Source organism: Pagrus pagrus (assembly GCF_965226575.1).
Source record: "Pagrus pagrus genome assembly, chromosome: 4".
In the NCBI taxonomy this organism is placed as follows: domain Eukaryota; kingdom Metazoa; phylum Chordata; class Actinopteri; order Spariformes; family Sparidae; genus Pagrus; species Pagrus pagrus.
The window spans coordinates 5720265-5740481 of record NC_140188.1 but is presented as its reverse complement, the minus strand read 5'-3'; the positions used below and the strand labels follow the sequence as shown (position 1 = coordinate 5740481).

Genomic DNA, 20217 nt, shown 5'->3' with positions numbered 1-20217 from the left:
CTCAGTAAACATATAGTGGTGTGCTCCTTGTGTTTCCATGTGATGCCACAACACAGCAGCTTAACTCCTCAGAGTATATTGATATTCATGCTGTTTGTTAAACAGACATCATTTTATAGAGCATTACATTTCTTCTGGAACATACAGCACCTCCAGTCTTAAATACTTCTCACTATTTAAGACTGATCTGATGACAATAAAAGAATCATTGCCTTTTTCTCAGGGTATGTATAATCTCACCAACCCTTTGTCAGCAATTTACTATTCTGCAGGGAAATAAAAAGCTTTTGAAATAATAACCTAATCAGCGGAGGAAAATGAATCAATATTAAGTTGCAAACCTTGCTGTGCATATGAAGCGAAGCAATTCAGTGCTTGCAGTGTTACTAATCCTACAAATGGCACTAGATCTCTATATTTCTTCACACATCTCTCCGTCTATCTATCCTTTCATACATCCAATAATACCAGCCTGCTCCACCTGCCCTCGTTTAGCTTGTGGAGTGGACCATGATGTATGATAAAATAATTTCTATTTCAAATGAAACAGTGAGGTTTCTGGTTCTGAGCTTCAGTTTAAATGGAGAGCAAGTGAAAGCGCTGTGCCTGCTGATGTCTGTGGGTACATGGGTACGGTTGGAACAAAATATTGATAGAGCAATATATTGTACTGCTTCCTCTCGCAGTATCATTATCGATACACTGGCGATTTAACAGTCACTACATCCTCCTGCGTCAACTTAATTTAAACACATTGATTTCAGTGAGGCATAATTGTATCCGTCCACCAAACATTTTAACTCCAGAACTGTTCTGCCTTCTGGCAGTTCGTCTTTTGCCAGTTTATAGCTACTTTACACTGGACTGATAGCACACAAGGACATGGACACACTGCAGTCAGTGTGTGTGTGTGTGATACAAAGGCACCTAGCTAAAAGTCAAGGTACATTTTATACAGTTTCTTCATCTCACTGTCAAATTTGGTGAAAATGACACCGCGATGCAGTGAATAAATACATCACTCCTGCCCTTTGCTTTTTTAGCGGTATTTTGCATTCTTTAGTCTGACAGATATTGTGATGTATTGATGTATATCATGTTATTGTTTTTTTGGCCAACGTATAATATATTCTATTGTATTTTGAGGTTCTCTGTGCATTTCATTAAATATAATGACTTCCAGCTCATGTTCAATTTTCCAATTAATTTCTTTAGCCTAAAATCAGATGATGAAGTGCAGAAAGGGATATTATTCCCACAATGTTGGCTCTGATGTGGCTGTCACAAACATCCTCAGCTGGCACTTTAACCTGAAAGTTATTGTTTCATTTTAAATCCAGTGTGATGGTGCACAAAGTCAAAACAGAAAAAAAAATGTCGTTGTCCTTCCTGACTGCTCTGTAGTTCTGGTTTACAGTTCAGTATCATCTAAATCAATAAATAATATATAGTATACTGCAGAGAGCTATAAGAGGGCTATGCTTTCTGCTTCAGATGACAGGTGGAACCAAACGTGGATTAGCTTCATGTCAACATGGTTAATAAATGGACAACTGTAGTACAAGCATCTTATTTCTGCAGGTAATTAACTGTGGTAAAAGCATGACAATGCAATCGGAGGCGTCCAGACATTGAGTTGAAAAAGTTAATTATTATTGCCTTTTTTTTTTAGGACACCTAGTTTTAATTACTGGAGCTGTGTCCTCATATAATATATCTTTGTGACCATTTAAACACATATAAGGTTTGGATGCAAACACCAGGTTCAGTGCTTGAGGACATATGGTCTGTGTATTTTATACACAAACACACACACACACACACACAAGCAAAGACGTAGTTTAAATCACTCAACTTCAAGTGCCATGGCCATCTGTCAGTCACAGAGCCAAAAAAGCAATATCCCCTTTAAGCCACGAAAGGTGCATTACTTTTTGGCATCCATTTCATCCACTGAACATCAATCCAGGCCAGTGGTATAATGCTCTTGTCACCACTGACAATGGAGAGGCATTACTCTCACCTTGGTTATAGAGATGTAAGTCATTTTATGGCTACATAGTGATAATGCTGTCAGAAAGTTAAGAAGACAGAAAGATAGACAGACAAGCACAAAAGAAGACACAGGGAATAAACTGAAACAGAAAAAAAGAAAATATGAAAAAAGCAGGTTGTTATTCCTATTTTCTGCCTGCTTTTCATATGATTAACTCATTACTGCCAATGTGCACTGTCCTTTTGCCAATTCAGCAGCTACTTCAGATTTCCATTAATTAAGCACTCCAGATGCAATAAGCACGATGTGATTAATCATATATTAAAGTGTCAATGTATCCTCCAGAAATATTCATACTGTGAGTCAGGAAGTGACCCATGTAGATTTATTACAGCTTGTTGCCATGCTGTGTTTGGGATATTAAATCTTCCTTTTGACAAAGATATCCGTCATATCTATAGCTTCTATACTGACAGGAACACAGAGAGAGCGGGATATTGCCGTGATCCCACTTCAATTTCACAAAGGGCACAACCCCAGTCACTGCAGACCATGCACAGTGATGATGGATAGGTGAGATTCATTTCCAGACCAAATCTAAACAGGCAGGAGGCCTTCACACAGAGAGTGTGACCAGACATGGCAGACTGTTGCAGAGATAGCAAAGTACATTCACACCAATCATGTTTGGAGAGGTTTATTCAAACCATTTTTAGTCTGGTTCGTTTCAATAGGTGAGGACAGCGTCAGCTGAACTCACATGGCTCCTCCTGGTCACACGAAGACTGAAAATTCAGATTAAGCTTAAACCCACATGACATCACCCAATGGTTGGAGAGCCATGTATTGAAGAAGACCTGGAACTAGCGACTGAGAGAATAAACTCATTGGGAAACTGTTTACTGCGGGAAAAAAGTCAAGGGAGAAGTAGGGTCATTTTCTCATAAGCTTACATACAATCAGACTTCATTTTGAAACCAGGAGCACGTTTAAGACACTGCCACATTAGCTTCACTTCCCATAATCTCTGTCCATATGTTATACTGTTAATGGTCAGAACTGATCCAGGGCTAATAACTGGAAATTACACAAAAATGCAAAATTATCATCGCAGAAGGAGGCAGATGTTGACATTTGACATCTACAGCAACAATAACATCTTACAGAAATTCATTTTCAGTGTTCTCTTCTCATTTTCTTAACAAATGAACACCACAGCTAGTAAATAACACCAAAGAGTACACGAGTGCTCATTATCCTTGGCTAAAGCCACAAACAAAGAAAATATATATATGCAGCGGGAAAAGTGAATTGTACAATTAATTAACTGTTTATGAAGCTGACTTTTATGTATAGTTTGTAAGTGTGAATGTGAACTTTAACAAATCCAAAGCAAAACTTTTCAATTTTGCTTCAGACAAGAGCAAACAAACTGTGGGTTTGACTGCACCATTAGTTTTACCTTCACTTCTGTAGTCCTCCTGAGAGCCGAGCAGACTCAGGGCTGACAGGGGGTGACTGGAGAAAGCAGGCCAGTCAGGAGTGCCCAGCCCACCACTGTGGTGTTGTCGAGGTCTGCTGCGCGAGTTGAGCACTGACGAGCTGTCTGGTTTCATTCGTAATACTGCTGCATATGATATAGGCCGTGCTGCAACAGCTCTTGCAAAGTCTGCGGGAAAAAGGTGAAACACAGTGAAAAATTGCATCACATATAGTCATGACTTTCAGTAAAACTGGTCTCAAAGGAGACAGAAATTTCACCCAAAGAATGGTGTTTTGGATAAATATCAGGAAAAGTCCTTGTTTGATAATACATAGTACTTTTCCAGTCCTCTTCACATAAACAACCATATAGGTCCACTGTGCAAGTAGCTTATTACGACCCATATTAACGTTTATTGTCAGGTGGCGACCTCAAGTGGCTGTGTGGCTAATTATTACGGCAGCAAAGGAGGAAGTCATGTGAAGTAGTATAAAGAAAGGAGGACAGGGTGTGTGGTTGGCTGAATCATGCAGGAGACGACTGTTCGTGTTTGGTTAGGACAATTTTGTAGCTGTTTTTGAGACAACAAAACCTGGTGATTTCAGCCAAAACATGATCTTTTCCTAATCCTGAGTAAATACTTCTTTGTGCCTAAACCTAACCAGGCCATAAGCACAGCATTGTCACTACATAACATTTTAACGAAATATACAAATTTGACATGTCCATGGTCTGCAGAAATGGACAATGACTTTTATTCTTGCGGTTGGGTTGTCCTTACATACACACCGGCCCATTCCTATTAATTCTCAGCAGGATTGTGCTTTTAACTTAGTGGTCCAGCCGTCAACTCCTATTAATATAATCCTGAGCCGTTACAGCCTATTGTAACATCTGTAATCTACAGTATTCTCTGTACTCTCATCCTCCTCTTTAAGACGGATAAGCTCAAGTCACTTTCTCATGCTATTGTACGAAGAATATTCTTCAACAAACTACTGTTCTACATGACATAAATCTTACTGAACAGTAAGGCAGACAGCAGAATAAGGAGGTGTCATGATTCAGAGACAGCTCTGAATGAAACAGGTGGGGGAAAAAAAAAACATAGAAGGCACTCCTACGGTCTGCAGAAAATAAATAGACTGCTGAGAAACACGAGTCTAGTATCTGTGATGTAACAGATTTCTGAAGAAAAGTCAGGCAACGAGGTGTAGATTTGGAGCTTTGAAGCCTCAGTGAGCCGATATCTATTCCACTTTAGGTCTTAAGATCAACTTAATGGAACAATAATTTTCCAAATTACCACCAAGAGACTTGTTAAAAAGAAGTTAATTACTAATAAAGCCCCTAACTTCTTTTGTTAAAAGTTTTGTATTCCTTATTTATAGAACAATGCTAAAACAATGCCCTTTACAGCTTTCATACAGTCAGTCTTTCACTGGAACATCTAGCATATCGCTGCCGTTAGAGGCAACGTGTAAAGGCACGCATGATGCCTTTGGTGAAATCATACACTTCTTGCAAGGCACCACAGATACTCTGTATATTGCAGAAATCACTGTCATCGAAGTCTTAAATTGAATAAAATGGTAAGTGTAACAGAGCAGAAGAGAAACAACTTCCCTTGGAGGTTCAGAATAACATCCTCTCTGAAATGTAAACTACAGTTAGAGCTGTCACTTGTCATCGCTGTCACCGCACTCCTCTCCTACGTACTTTTGAAGAATTCAGTCCACTTTATGTAGGGTATTGTGCCAATGTGTTGTCTTTTATGATACTATAAATGTAACAACTCACAAACAATTAGTCAATCCATGACAGCTCATCACCATTACATATTTTTCCAAAGCAGCTATACAATAAAGCTGGAACAAATAGCTGAAATTGCTGATGATATGGAACCATTTCTGTTCAGACATAATGCTTAAAAGAAAAAATGCAGAAGACGAGAAGCTTGAAGCTCAGCAAGAGTCTAATCAGAGTTTTGCAAAGGGGGGTTGGGAGCATTTTGCACTACATGATAAAGTGCTATGAAAGAACTGAACAAAACTGAGAAATAATTATGTGCCCTTGGGGAGTTGTCAGCTGCAAAAATACTGCTATCTACAAATGGAGAGCGGGCAATTACTGTATTACATATTATGGGGGGAAGCAGGATATGGAACTGCATTTGAAATTAAAGGTATTGTGACTTTGAAAATTGATAAGCAAAGCAATTAGTAGTTGGTTGGTAGTCAGTTAAATAATGTATCTCGCTGCGAATAAGCTCAGTTGAGGTGTACATTCCCACTGCTGATGCACACGGCTGGCTTAACAAAGCAGAGTCCTCCACTATTTCTTTTGATAGCTGGAACAGTAAAAAAAAAAAACATATTAACTTTAGGTGATAAGAGAAAATGTAACAAGAGACTAAATCTTTTGTTTGTTTTGTTTCAGCCCTGTTGAGTGAATCCCACTAACCATGAAATGCAGATAAAATAACATATTTTGTTATGTCTAACATCAACACAGCACACTTATTATCTCAAATATAAAGATACTGTACTGAACAATGGCTTTCCTGAACAATTGGTTTCCCAACTTTTAATTATTTTTTATGACATTTCTCAAAAGCCATGTTTTTGAAAGAGCGTTATTCAACAGAAATTTGCCGGGTTTGAAGCCCTTTTATTCTATTGTCCTCCCTTTTGCCTATGATTAATTGAATTGTCAGCATGTACCTCTGAGATTGCAAAAGCTGTTGTCATGTTTTTTTCCCCTTCCTGAGCACTATAATGCAGATCCAATGTATGGTCTTAACCTCTTAAATGATTCTGTTTAGCCAGTGTACCCCTCCCACATCACTTAGGATCTTTGAAAATAACGGTAAATTAGAGCAGGTAGGTTGCCATTATAAATTAGGAAAGTACAAACATCACAGATGCCTTTTGATTGAATCATCACTGACACACAAAACTACTCCGTAGAAATTCAAAAGGCTTCTCAAGTGTCGGCTGCTGCCAACTCGCCCTTTGTCACTGCGGTGAAGTCGCACTTTGCAGGAAATTAGGGAAGTAACAAGATTATTGACTGAACATGATAAATGTAATCCAAGTTATATCCTGTTTAATTCAATTATGGTCACTTAACCAATAATGAGAAGGGGGCATGCGACTCCCTGGTGACAATGCTTGGCTATGTGCATCACCAATGAAGGGATGGTAAATTAATGCTTAATTGTTAACTATCAAGTGTCCAGTGCTGAGATTTTAGAACAAAAACCTCAGCTGGTATATCTGACTGAGACCAGCCTCGCAGCAGCACATTGGACTTTAGTTTGTTACATCTATAAGGTATATGACTTGGTGCAACCCAGCGTCTCTCTGACTGACAGTTTGCTGTGACATCTGAAGTGTGGGTGAGAAAATCATTGAGTGATGACAAGGAAACAGCTTGTTATAAAATAAGTTGATCCTGTTAAATGATGACAGCTGCACTGACTTGTTTTAGTCAAGGTTCAAAATAATATCAGAACGAAAAAGGCTCATTTCTCCTGGGAGATGTAAACATGTCGTATCGTCTCACTGCTAGTTGACATACATGTAAAGTAAATTTGACTTGATTGATAACAACGATTATGTTATTTGCGAATGTGGCCACACTGTAACAGATGGAACAAAAAGACTGACATTTCTCCTGACGCATCAGAAACTGCTTAACAGCGGTCATTCATAGCCCCCTCAATCAAAGCGAAATTGTTAGATATCTGGACATTCTCAGCCCTTGGCAGTTCTGAGCAAAGACAAGTGAGTTGGACAAAGAGAGCAGTGGATCACATAAAAAGTGACAGTAACACACAAGCCCTTCTCCCTACAGCGTTAAAGCAACTTCTCTCAGTCCTAAAAGGATTCAAGCAGAGTGTTGATCACTGTGCATGTGTGACACACTCAGTAACACCGAACACAGGATTTTAGTCTAGTAATCAAAGTGCTTGAGAAATTACATTCCTTAATATGAAAATGGCTTTGTGGTAAGGTTTCACGATTTTGACATCTTCAGTTATGTTGGCACAGTGTCAGAGATGTCATTTTGAAGGCTGCATTTTGGTGCTGCTTAATTGTACTGCATACTATTGAAAAGGTATGTCTCATACTTTCTCCATCCCCCATTAATGTCTGTAGAGAGTTGAAGGTGACATACCGGATTGCACTTGATGTAGCTAGGTGTCTCTAAAGAAAGGAACTGACAAGCCAGTAACAAATCTTGACTGCAGGTTCACCCTGACGAAACAAACTGTTAACTGGGGATTTTTGGTTGATTCTGTTCACATTTTTCATTCAGTTGTTTATTTATAAACAATGTATGAGTATATTGCATGTGCATGGTTTTGTCAATGAAAATACTGTAAGTGTGTGCATGAACTGAGTTTTGAATATTGCAATTTAATTAAATTAAAGGGTAACTCCCCCAATTTTACACATGAAAGAGAAATTACGGGCCTCAGAGAGTACTATACTCTATGGCGATGTCATTCAGTGGATTCAAAAGCAGTCTAACATTGCACTCCTTTAATACTGCTGGACTCGTTATGGAGTTTGAATAATCAAAACTGAAACATCTAGCATATTGTCTTTTTTTATTTAATACATTCTTCAAGTTATTTCATATATAGGGCCGGATCTACTAAAGGTTTGCGTGTATCAAAACATGTGCAAACTCCTTGCACACGCAAAAAAATGGACAAACTGATTTACTAACAGTGCGCAAAAAGGGTTGCGTCTGTCAAAGATGCAAAATAGCGCGTCTGCATTCAGTTAGTACGTTTGCAGCAATGAATATGCAACATGGGGCGTTTACATGCAATTGTGCGTGTTGTGGGTGGAGAAAATGTAAATATATTAATTTAGCACACGCAAAGTGATTTATCAAACCGGAAAGCAATTTTGCTCATAGAAACTGCGTCTATATTTACCACGTCTCAAAGGGAGGTTTGTATGCGTAATTGCGCACACATGGCTGCGGTTATTGTTGCAAGAAGGAGACGCCGAAACAATGGAAGGAGACGCCGAGAACGCGTTTTTCATCCTCGTGTGAACATTTTCGGGATGAATGAGGAAACATTATATAATATCATTAGAACATATCGCCTATCCAGCCTTGCCATTTTGGAGCTGTTGGAGGAACTCAGAGCGGATTTGGAGCCAGCTACGAGAAGGAGTCACGCAGTACTTTGTTTACTATTATTATTATATTTATATTATTATACGCCAATTTTTCTTTTGTTCTTCTTCTGATGTCTTGGTATCTCCTTTTCACTTCATCCACTGTTCGCCTGTTTTTTCCAACAGCATTAACTTTTTCACCGATTTTCTCCCACACGGCTTTCCTTTGCGCGACCGTCCAAAGGGTCGAATTTCACTTTGCGCTTTCGCTCTCTCAAACTCGCCATGCTGAAAACCACGAAACACGCTAAACCCTCATTTAAATAGGCGTGTCTCCAACACGTTTGCACCTGTTGTCATTAACGCAATCACTCTTAGTAAATCGCCCGCAAACCGCGGTTCAACCCCACACGCAAATTTCTAGATTGCCCACGCAGATTAGTACAAGCAATTTGGGATCTTAGTAGATCTGGCCCATAGAGTAGTATTCCCCAAGTCCTGTAAACACACTTCAATATATAAAATTGGTGGAGCTACCCTTTAATTGTCAATAACTGTTTATTCTCGTTTCTTTAGGTCTCTCTGTTTCATGAGGGTCCGCTTATAAATATATATGAAATACATACATTCTGCATACAATTTTGTCAAATCCATGTTATAATGGTCCAATTCCTTTTCTCAGGAAGAAAAAAACAAAACAGTCCCGACTGGGGCTAAACCTTGACAAATACAGCATACTAAAAAAAAGACTCTTTTGTTTGTTTGACTACTGAAGCCGACAGGCACTCGCTCTTGTCAGCTGTCACCTTCATCTGATAAAAGCAATGACCCCTGCCTATCCCACTGATCCCTATCTTTCAGAGGGTGCAAAATCAGAGACACTCATTGTTGTTGAAAGGGCTGCACCTGCTGCATTTCAGGGAGTTCTAGCATAATGCCATCGGTGATCGTTTCAGGTCTTAACACCGACTTCATGATAACATCACCGGAGGATCCAATGGCCTTTTTATAGTTGAGGAAAGAACAAAAAGCCAAATGTTCCTGCTACCTTGTCCTCATTATCGCATGTATGTTAGACAAGTGGGCTTTACGGAGATCACATTTTTGTAAATAAATTCAGCATTCAAATCAAAAGATATCGGGGCCAACTGAGGACACTTACATGGATTTGAAACAAGGGACCTGAGCTGCAAACAAACCAACAACAGAGGTGAGGGTGAGGCTAAGAGAGGATGACATGTTTTAAGTGAACAGAGGGGAGACCTGGGGAAACAGTGAGAAACTCATCTACTTGTATTAGGTCATTGAGTTGACACAGCAGCACTGGAGACAATGTGTGAGTCTTGGGTCTTGTCTGCAGCCTCTGTGGCGTGAAAAATGAATTAGAATAACATACAGTAAGTAGGTGAGACGCTCACTGGGGCTCAAGTAGACGGACATGATTAGCCATAGCCTGTAAGATTAATGAAGACCTTCACAGGGAGATTATATTGACTGAAGCTGATTATGCTTGAGACCATTTATTCAGCGGAATATCATTACAGATAGAACAATCCATACATCATATGCAACCTCACCTCACCTCCTATCACAGCGGACTACTGACTAAAACCCTGTCTTTTTCCCTGATCCTCGGTGTACTATGGAGATTGGACCAGTTCCTTCAACCTTGCAAGATGGAAACACAGTGGTGTTGTATGATGTATGGTATTATATTGTCATGTTTCCTAATGGAAAGTCTTTATCCAGCATGTTCTGGCACTGACGTTCTTTTTATTCTTTATTTAAACAGGAACTTTTTTTTTTCAACCAGCTTTGTTTCACTACAACATTAGTAGTAGTAGTGGTAGTTTATGCAAATGAACAATATTATAATATATAATAAATCCTCGGATGAGAAAAGATGCGTCATCTGCTGGATTTTAGGGTCGCGGTATCAACTACATATCGTACTTCTGCATTTTGGTATGTTTCCTGTTTCAAAACAGACAACGAGCTAAAACCAAGCGCCACATGACTCACAGCAGGTCACCCATCAGCGTGGGTGTTTACTGGTCCGGTGTGGTGCAGTGCATTCTGGTTGTTGTAGGTTTTATACCTTTTGTGCAAAACAGTATTACCTCACCCCTTTTTTTCTCTCTATTTTCATCTTTCTACTGCATAGACAGCCCAGTTTTATGTGAGGGCCAACTTTCCACTGAAGAAAAACTTATTTAATCCCCATATTGGAGGTGCAACAAAATTCTACTGTGACAGGACACAAAAGCAGATGCCATTCGCATTTTTTTGTAACTAAAATAACAAAGCGAATGACAACAAACTTTTCTAATTGGCTGTTATTAGCAGGACTCTATTCCACAATCTTTGGCAAAAGCACACAGGCTCATTGTATGTACTTGTGTACTCTGAAATGCCAATTTCAAATCCCTGGGTAGTGATTATATTGTTGAACTGCCAAGACTTGAATGTTGTGCCCAACTCCTCATGCTTAGAGAAATCAACAATGACTTATTTTCTTCTCTTTTTTATTTATTTCCTGGGCTCAAGTTGTGAGTGTAGGAGAGGCTGTCACAACTTAGGATCTTGCCAGTTGGAGGAAGTCCATAACTCCCTGATGGTAGGACCATAAATAGTTCCCAAAGTTTGTGTTTTTGTACTGTATTTACAAAGTTAACAACCTGCAGAATTATTTACTATGTATACTACACTGCTAATATTTGGGTTGTTGAGTGTTGGGACACTGAGAATTGCAGTTAGCCTCTGTGGCTTGTGGGTGACTTTTAACAAATCTCTGTGTTTTAATGTTTATTTTTTAAGGTATACAATCACAGCAATATATTAAATGCATGATCTGGCACAGTGTTGTGCATGCAAATAATCCCCCCATTTACCCATACGCAACCGTATTTCCGGTGCATGACTCTTTCGCCCTTGGGGAAAATGACTCCATGCATCACTTATACAGCACCACACATCTATATTCCCTGCAACGCACTTGTAATACTGAAACACCTCACAGTTACCTGAGGAACAGTTGAATTACAATTCTACACTTAACACTCCAAGCTACACTGTATTTCAATCAGAGGCGGACTGAAGGCAGGGAAAAAATGGCCCCAGACATCATGCCTGTCCAGCCCACTTTTAAACATGAGAGAAATCTAACTGTGCTGCTCTCTCTGCCTCGAATGATTTCAATACCTACGGTACGAAAAATGACAGGGCAGTGATGAGACAGGTCCAGAGGAAAATAAAACTGCTGTCTTCAAAGTGGGCATTTTCTGAATATTCAGACAGAACAGTGGGTCAATAATCCATTACACAGCACATCATGTCAAAAGTATCATAATAAAACAAAGACCGCATCACACCCTTGGGAGTGGCTGCTCACGGCTCCAGCTGCTGACCATATTGAAAACCAGTTTGAAGTGCAGCGCTCTTATTAAAATGTGACATATTTCTGACTCATACATACTCAACTCTCAGCGCTGCTTTGATTGGAGTGGAAAATCACTACTTTTATAGACTTCTTTGTTACCTATGGTCCAACATTGGTGGAGTAATTATTCAGTAAAAATTCTCCCTCACTCTTTATATTCAACAGCATGGGGTCTTCATCATGTAAACTTTTCTTCTCTATTTTTGGTTTCAAAATCAATATCATGATGGTTTCAGCACTGCAGACAAAATATTTGTTTGCAGTGCTACTGAAAGTCTTCCATCTCAGATAAACCAAACAGGAATGATCTCAGAAAAAACATAAATACATAAATAAATAAAAAAAAAAAAAAATTGAGGCCAAAGAACAAAGAAATCAAACAAAAGTAAAGACCTGTCATTGCTAGTTATGAGATAACAATGTGCCTGAAGACAATATTGATGCATGGTGTGTATCTGCTTTTCGGGCTTTTTATGTGATGCCCGTAAAATTTCATTTGTCTGCACTGTTTTTTATCTCTTGGCTTCTTTCATTCAACACAAATACAAGACTTTATAGTGGAAGAAATGCAGGCCAGAATTACAAAAACAGACAGAATGGCATAATGCAATACATACAGGAAGTATTGTGATCATCAAGTAGGTGACATTTGGATGCATTTCTCAATGCGCAGATATGAGAAACTAGACTTTTTGATTTTCCATCAAATAAAAGTTAATATATTGCACCAGAATAGTTTTATTCTTACTGTGATCAATGAAACAGATGATTTCTTCTGTACATTTTGAGAGAGAAAAAACATATCCTCTTGGAGGAAGTACATGCTGTTTTATCAAGTATGTGTTACACATATATATTTTGTCTACAGTCAGTGCTTGGAAACAGAAGACAAACAGGGCCACCACATAACACTGGGTAATCTTTGTCATGCATAAATGCTAATGTGAAAACAGTGTGAGTGTAATTGAATATTCGTGCAATGGCATTTTTATTTTTAGGACGTCATCATTGCTGAAAGGTTAATGACTTGCAGTTAAAGTTACATTTGCATATTATCATATTTGATTGAATTCAAAACATGAACAGCACCCACATGAAGTCTTTGCTTTCCTGTAATGCCAGTCAGATACACAGTGTACCAAACAGGAATCTGATTTCATGAAACTCAATATATTTTAATTGTTTGCACTGCTGAAGATCGAGATATTTTTACCCCTGATAGCTGAAATGACAATTTCAGTTTAGACAAAACTCGACAAGGTCACATATAGTATTTCTCTCCACATAAGTCAGGAATGTAAAGGTGGAAAAATCGATCCCATTGTAAATCCCTATAAGGCCTTTGAGAAAGAGCCTGCCCGTTTTTTCAGAGAAGCAATTATTTTGCAAAGCAGTAAGACAACAGGAGACAGTGTAGTAGCAGAGGGCTGAGATACGTATAATGAACAAACAGAGCAATTTCTGTCAACTATATGCACTCAAGGTACCGTGGAACCAAATCCTCAGGTCGAAAATCAATAGACAGAATTGACTCAACCGAAACAAATTAACTGCACAAGCCACTAAGTCCCTGTTTATAAACTTGATAAACTAGTGAAAGTCTCGATAAACAGATAAGAGATAACCTCCAGCCTCTCTACAGGAGCTTCTTCTCTAATGCAAAAAAAAAAAACTGCAGCTGAAACAACAGCGCATGCTCTTATTTAATCCTTGTGTTTCTATACATTTTTAAAGTTACTTACAGTAGGAATTCTGAGGTTAAAGGTGCCATACTGTAGAAAGTAAGATTTCCTTTGTTTTTGATTATATAGCAGGTCTAGGTGCGATATAAATACTGTGAAAGTATCAAAATGCCATGCCCCCAGCACAGCTGTGGCTGCAAATACACTGGAAAAGCAAATGTGGGCAGTGCCTGCTCAGGCCTGTGAGGGCTGACCAATCAGAGCAGACTGGGCTTCGTGGGACATTTAAGTTATTAGAGCCTCTAAAATGTACATTCAGTTGTTGTGATACAATAAAATAAATAGCAGAAAATTATTGTGTGTTAGTAATAGATCCAGGACAGAGATAGTGAAAATGGTGATCATAGCATTAATACTTAATAGTACTATGGCGCTGTTCATTATCCATTACCATTTAGACCTTGATATACCAGAGTCTGTTCATATTCCGTCTAGTATTCCCTTTCCTCTGTTCATGATGTTTGCCTTAATAAATAGCAAAACAGTATCTTGTGTAGTAGCCATGGCCATTGCTCTTACCTCACATAAAGCACACAGACATTCACAACCGATGGGACATTTCTGAGAGATCTCTTAAGAGCTGACAAGCTTTCTATAGTCATTTGACATTGCAGTTAGACTGCATTTGAAAAATGTCTTTTTATCTACTCTGTGTATCATCCTGAGTAATTCTTCAATCTGACTGACTTGGACTCACTGAATATCTTAACAAACAATGTGGTTTAAACCATTTCTTAAATAAAAAAAAATAAAAAAATCTAAAACGCTGATCAAACAATGAAAATAGTTTTTCTTACATTTCTTTATATTTGGAGCCCTGAGAGGCTGGCAGCACAGGATATGATGAGCAGATAATGAAGGTGTCTTTTGTTTTCCCTTGAGGAATTTCATTTGACTCCACAATGCCTTGATGTGCTTCAAGAATCTGCACAAGACCCAGACGGTGAATTGTCAGAACTGCAATTTTCTTAAGTGTGCCAATATCCACCTCACTATCCTCTGACCTGTTCACTGAGTATTTGTAAGATATGACAGCACAAGACTAGCAGACAGGGTGAAGATGGAGTCTTACAGTGTGAACAAAGTTGACAAAACAATTTCCTCGGATATAAGTTTCTTGTTTTCTCAACTAGGTCCATATCTGGTGAAGATATCTTTAAATCTGTTGATTGTGGTTTTCATTATGTGACCAGAGGTTTTGGACTCTGAACTATGTTTTGAACAGTTTCTTTCTTTGATGGTTGAATGTGACTGTTTGGTAAAAGTTCCTTAAATTGCAAATACGGATTTTTGTGGCATTAACAATTTCTGAAGTTTGATTTAAAATTGCTTCACAGATAATGGTTAAAGTGAACTTTTCAGTTTTTGTTGATTCTAGCGGCCCCTTTTGACAAAAGCGGTTAGACACCTGCGCCTGCTGTTGTAAAGATCTTTGCTAGCTCTTGCCGGCGCCGCATGCATTTGTTTTGGAAGTGAGTGACAGCTGGATTGCGATGAGGTAATGTATTTATATATGATTTTATATGTGATATATGTGATCGAACCCGAGCGCAGGCATTAATAATAACTACATAAAAATAGCAGTCTTTTCACTGATGGTCTCGTTTGCTGTTGCAGGTCATTTATAATCATCAGCAGAATCACAAGACTGTTTCATAAACAGGTTCCTCGTAGTCACTTTAAAATACATATTGAGTTGGTATAGCCTCACCATTCCTCATAATTTCTCTTACAGTACATATCCTCACACCTCTTCTGAATCACTTTCACACACTCCACTGGGAGGAAAGATTTACACCCTAGAGACAACTGTTTAAAATGCTTTCAACAAACCTCTGAGTGATTATGCAAACTAGACCACAGGCCTGTCTTTATATTGGCATACATTTTGAAAACAATACATGTGGAATACACGTATACAGTATAATATGACGTTGAATTGACTTTCAGGTTGACAGCCTTCTTACAAACAGCCAACTATCTCTCTCTGTAGAAGCCTTACACTGCTCTTTACCTCGGAACAAAGCGGTGTCACCCTGAAACAGCTTTGCTGTTATGTATGGCTTTGTTGTTCGTTGTCTTTGCAAGCACATATAATTACTACCCAGTGGTGCAAGCTGCAGCAGTGTACAACAAATTAGATATAAAGTATGTGAAAAAAACACCTATTTACACTGTCTTGAATGTAAAACACCTTACGGACCACAATTGAAAGTGTTAATCATCTCAGCGCTTTTACCTACAAAACAATTCTTGAGAAAATTACCTTTTTACATGCCAGTGAAAATCAGGAGACTCACAGACGGAAGAGAATCAGAGCAGCATGCACGGTGTGGGCGACAGAAATAGTCCTATGAGCACTAAGGCCAGCGTGCTATAAGTCAGTGACTCACAGAGCAGCAGTGGGGCAATGCTAGAGATTACACAGAACCAGAATTATAATGAAGAAGCTTAATTCCACTTCATACTGGTTTTACCCTGTAAAAGACTTCACATGCTATACTGGAGCGAGCCTGATGACAATACAGCAGGCCGTAAACCTGCAGCATTCATAGAGACACATTTCAAAAAACTCTTCCATGTTAGGTACAGGAAGGCACGATCTTGACCATCTTATTACAGTATTTGTAGTACTCTTTATCCAAAGTGCCATACCCTATACATAATACATATATGAAACTCCGTCTTCCTCTTTTAAAGATGTCCCTGGAGACAAGGATCAAAAGTTAAGAAACAGTTGTTTCCATTTTCTAGTATGGTTTAACGAGCAGATGAGGGAGGTCAGCGCTGTGTGTCTGACTCCCAGACACAAAGCTCAGAGAGAGCCACAGAGTGCATGAACCCTGCTCTGACGGGTTAAAGAAACCATTAAAAAGGCAGAATGCATTAGACTTGCAAACACAAGCTCTAGACTGACCAAGAGAGACACTTGATCTGGAACTCAAAATTGTGCACTTACTACTAATCACAGTTAAGATGTGCTACCAAAAGACTCAGTTCAGTGGGTGGAGCAGGGTCCTGCCATGTTAAAGTGTGATTCCTCACTAATCCGAAGACAGACAGATATTTAAAGGGTGCTGTCCTGCTATTCAAATGGTGTCATGCAAACAGGAGGTGGACACTTATGTAGAAATGTGCCCTTATCATTGTCTGATGCTTTTCCTGGAGGTTCCTTCTGCTTATAGCCATACAGCCAAGTCATAGACCTTTTGCTGAAACGGTGTAGAAAACCCTGTCAAATATTGGAAACTCTAAAGCCTTGCAGAAAAAGTAATGCTTAATGAGCAATGACGTCTTCACCTCTTCTCAGATTTAAGTGCAAAGATTCGTCATTTCAAAGACGCATATTCATCCTCTCCAAGTATGAAAGGATGCAAAACCCCCTCTCACATCCATAAGTGATGATTCTCCGAGCTCTTACACATTTACAACTGCAGTGTCATTGCAGGAGATTTACATGGCACAGTGAACCATTTCCTCTAATATCAGCGCTTAAACACGGTATGACATTTCTGCTGCTTGTGTCCTCTCAATCAAAACAAAAGCAAAAGCTGGAGCTTGATGACATTGTGAACTAGTGTCTCCATTTTAAACACCAACTACCAACACCAATGAAAATATATATAATAATCTATGTATGAACAAGCAATACGAGTTGGAAGCTAGTTTGTTTGTCGGCTTTCTTCTTCACAATATTTACCGTGATTGATAGGTGACACAATGAAATGCATCATCACCTTCAATTAAATTATGTGTTTCTCTTGGTCAGAACATTGTTGGAAACATTTGGGATGAATTAAGTACATAACCGAACACACAACGTAACACTGGACTAGTTGTTTTTCTGCATTTTAATGTGGAAATGTTCAATTCTACAAATTTCTCCTGTACAACTACTTTTATATATTTACATTTTTACCATCTTTTGAATGTCTTACCTGAAAGGCCACTGATGATAGACAAGAGGAGAAATGGTTTCCATGGTGACCCCATACTTGTTGAAGAGGGTCCCTTCTGCAGGAGTGTTAGCAGGTCTGCTTCTTCATTAAAGCTGTGCCTACAAACAGAGAGAGAAAACATTTATTGGTGGAAGGATATATCACATACATCCAGAGGCAGACAGAACTCTACCACTGTCAATCCAAACCACTGTGCCAATCTCATCAATTATATATTTCCATTTCGGATCAATGAAAGATGACCCCTAAAGGATAACCTAACACCACCATTTCATGTAAGACTATTAAGACACTTTTCCTTGTGACCTCGCTGTGCAAATATAGCTTCACACAGAGCAGCAGTTTGTGTCTGCTCTGCACTAATTGGTGCAAAACACAGAAAAGCTTGTGAAGTCAACTGAGCCGGTGTACTTCTTCCTACTGTATGTATAGTGCACACTGTGTGTGGTACAAAGGACTTAATACCAATCAAAGCATTATTTCTGAATATTTTACATAAGCAATGTTGTTGTGACTGTATGTTGACGATTCTTACCCCTGTGGGTCCTCACACACTCTTCTAATTGCCTGCAGTCAATCACAGCTATTAAAAGTTCCCCTCATACGAGAAAAGAGTTGCAGAAAATCAGACTTTTCATGGAATCAATCACATTGTGATAGCTCTAACTAGACTCTCAAATCATTCGTCAGTAAACTGTCACTCACTTCCAATATATGCATTTACTTTAAGCACATAAACTACAGCAAAGTTTCAGAGTTTGCAAAGCTTGTTTGCAAAGTTTGTTGCTGTTTCTGAATTTAACATTTTAGTGTGACCCTCAAAGTATATGAAAGGTTGAAGGCACTGCGATATTTGAAGCTATTTAAATATCTTCCTGACAAACACACACAGGCATGTTGTCTCATGTTCAGTGTATTGATTATCCAACACATATGCTCCAAAGCCTGTCCTCACCACAGAAACAACAACACCGGTTAATTTTTTAATGGGGCTGAAAAGACAATGTTTGCGATGGTGCCAAACTCTAATGGCCAGAGTAATTATGACGTGGCTAAAGGAGGGAGTCAGGTGGCATAGTATAAAGAGTGAGAAAGTTTGCGTAGGGAGGAAGGATTGGTCAAACACAGGTATTCAACCAGGAGGCCATTATTTGTGTCCTATGATAAAAAAAAAAGTCAAAGTTGACTTGGCATAAGTTATTTGAACCCAAACCATGATCTTTTCTTTAACCTAATCAACACGTCCTGTTGCTGAAGCCTATCCAAACTGGGACTGTTTCACAAGGTTAACTATGTAATGTATGAAACGTATGATGCATGCTTAAATAACTTACGTCACATACATAACATAACATACTAATCTGAACCCAGACTGTGAACTTTTCCTAAATCTAAACATACTCAACATAACTATGTAACACACTGCATCGGCTTGCAGTGTAAGGAATGTGCTGCTGTAAATAAATAATAATTTAATACTAGAATTGGTTTAATACTAGATATTCCTTATATTGAAACAGTCATATATAGAAGCATTGAAACACAACAGGGTGTCCTAAAATAACGAACTAGTTATTATCTATATCGGGAGCATACATACCAAACAATTTAGTTTTAAATGTTTATGGTTGGTTTGAGCTGTGGTTGAATTTGTTGCAGCAGAATTATCATTGATTTGTTTACCAGCATGTTTAACAACTCTTGCACACTGAATCATAATACTGGTTTAACCTCTTTTTACCTGCAACTGAGGCTCTACGCTGGGAGGGAATGATAACACAGGAGAAAATGTGTGTAAAACACTGCACCTTTACATTCACTATAGTTCTATTTTCAATCAATGGTAATTGGAAACATTTCTGATGTGTAAGATCAGCTGACCTTGTTATTCTCCCTCAGCGGCATTCATCTCCACAGCAGTACTTCTCCATTTATCTGATATTTTCACTCAGTCAACATGTTTGAATGCGCGCTCCCCATCCTTTGTTTCTCTCCCTCTCTCTCTCATCTTCATTTAAGTTGTCTGTCATTTAGATCATTAATGCAGTGGCACAGACAGCTCTGTGGGTTGAGGGAATGCATGTCCAGATCCAGCAGGAGTCGTCTCACATTCATCATTTATGCCTCCTTGTCTTTTGCCTCGCCTCATTTGCTCCCTATCCTCCCAGAATTCACCAGCAGTTGCACTTGTGGGTTAAACAACCAGTGACTTACCAATTAGGCTATCCGTTATTTAGAGACAGAGAAAAACAGGAAGAAAGACAGAGGGAGAAAGAAAGAGAGGTAAACAAACACAATGATCCATTACCTTACTTATAATATGAGCTGTTTTTGCTGTCATTTTGTTGGGTATTCGCCATATGTGATCTGCCACTCATCTCTGTAGATGTAAGCCGTTTTCTTTACAGCTGGAAATAAATTAACACATTTAAAATGGGGGGGGTGGCACTTTAG

At 38.8% G+C, this 20217-nt stretch overlaps 1 protein-coding gene across 3 annotated transcripts in view; it reads right to left on the bottom strand.

Moving 5' to 3' along the window:
• Positions 1-20217, bottom strand: part of cntn5 (contactin 5) — a 105532-nt gene that overhangs the window by 59329 nt on the left and 25986 nt on the right. For all 3 annotated transcript variants that reach the window (XM_084350613.1, XM_084350614.1, XM_084350615.1), the window contains exons 2-3: positions 17743-17861; positions 3459-3665 (exon numbers count right to left, since the gene is read on the bottom strand). In XM_084350613.1, coding sequence (XP_084206739.1) covers positions 3459-3665; positions 17743-17797 — 262 coding nt within the window. In that variant the 5' untranslated portion in view covers positions 17798-17861. The remainder of the gene's footprint in view (positions 1-3458; positions 3666-17742; positions 17862-20217) is intronic.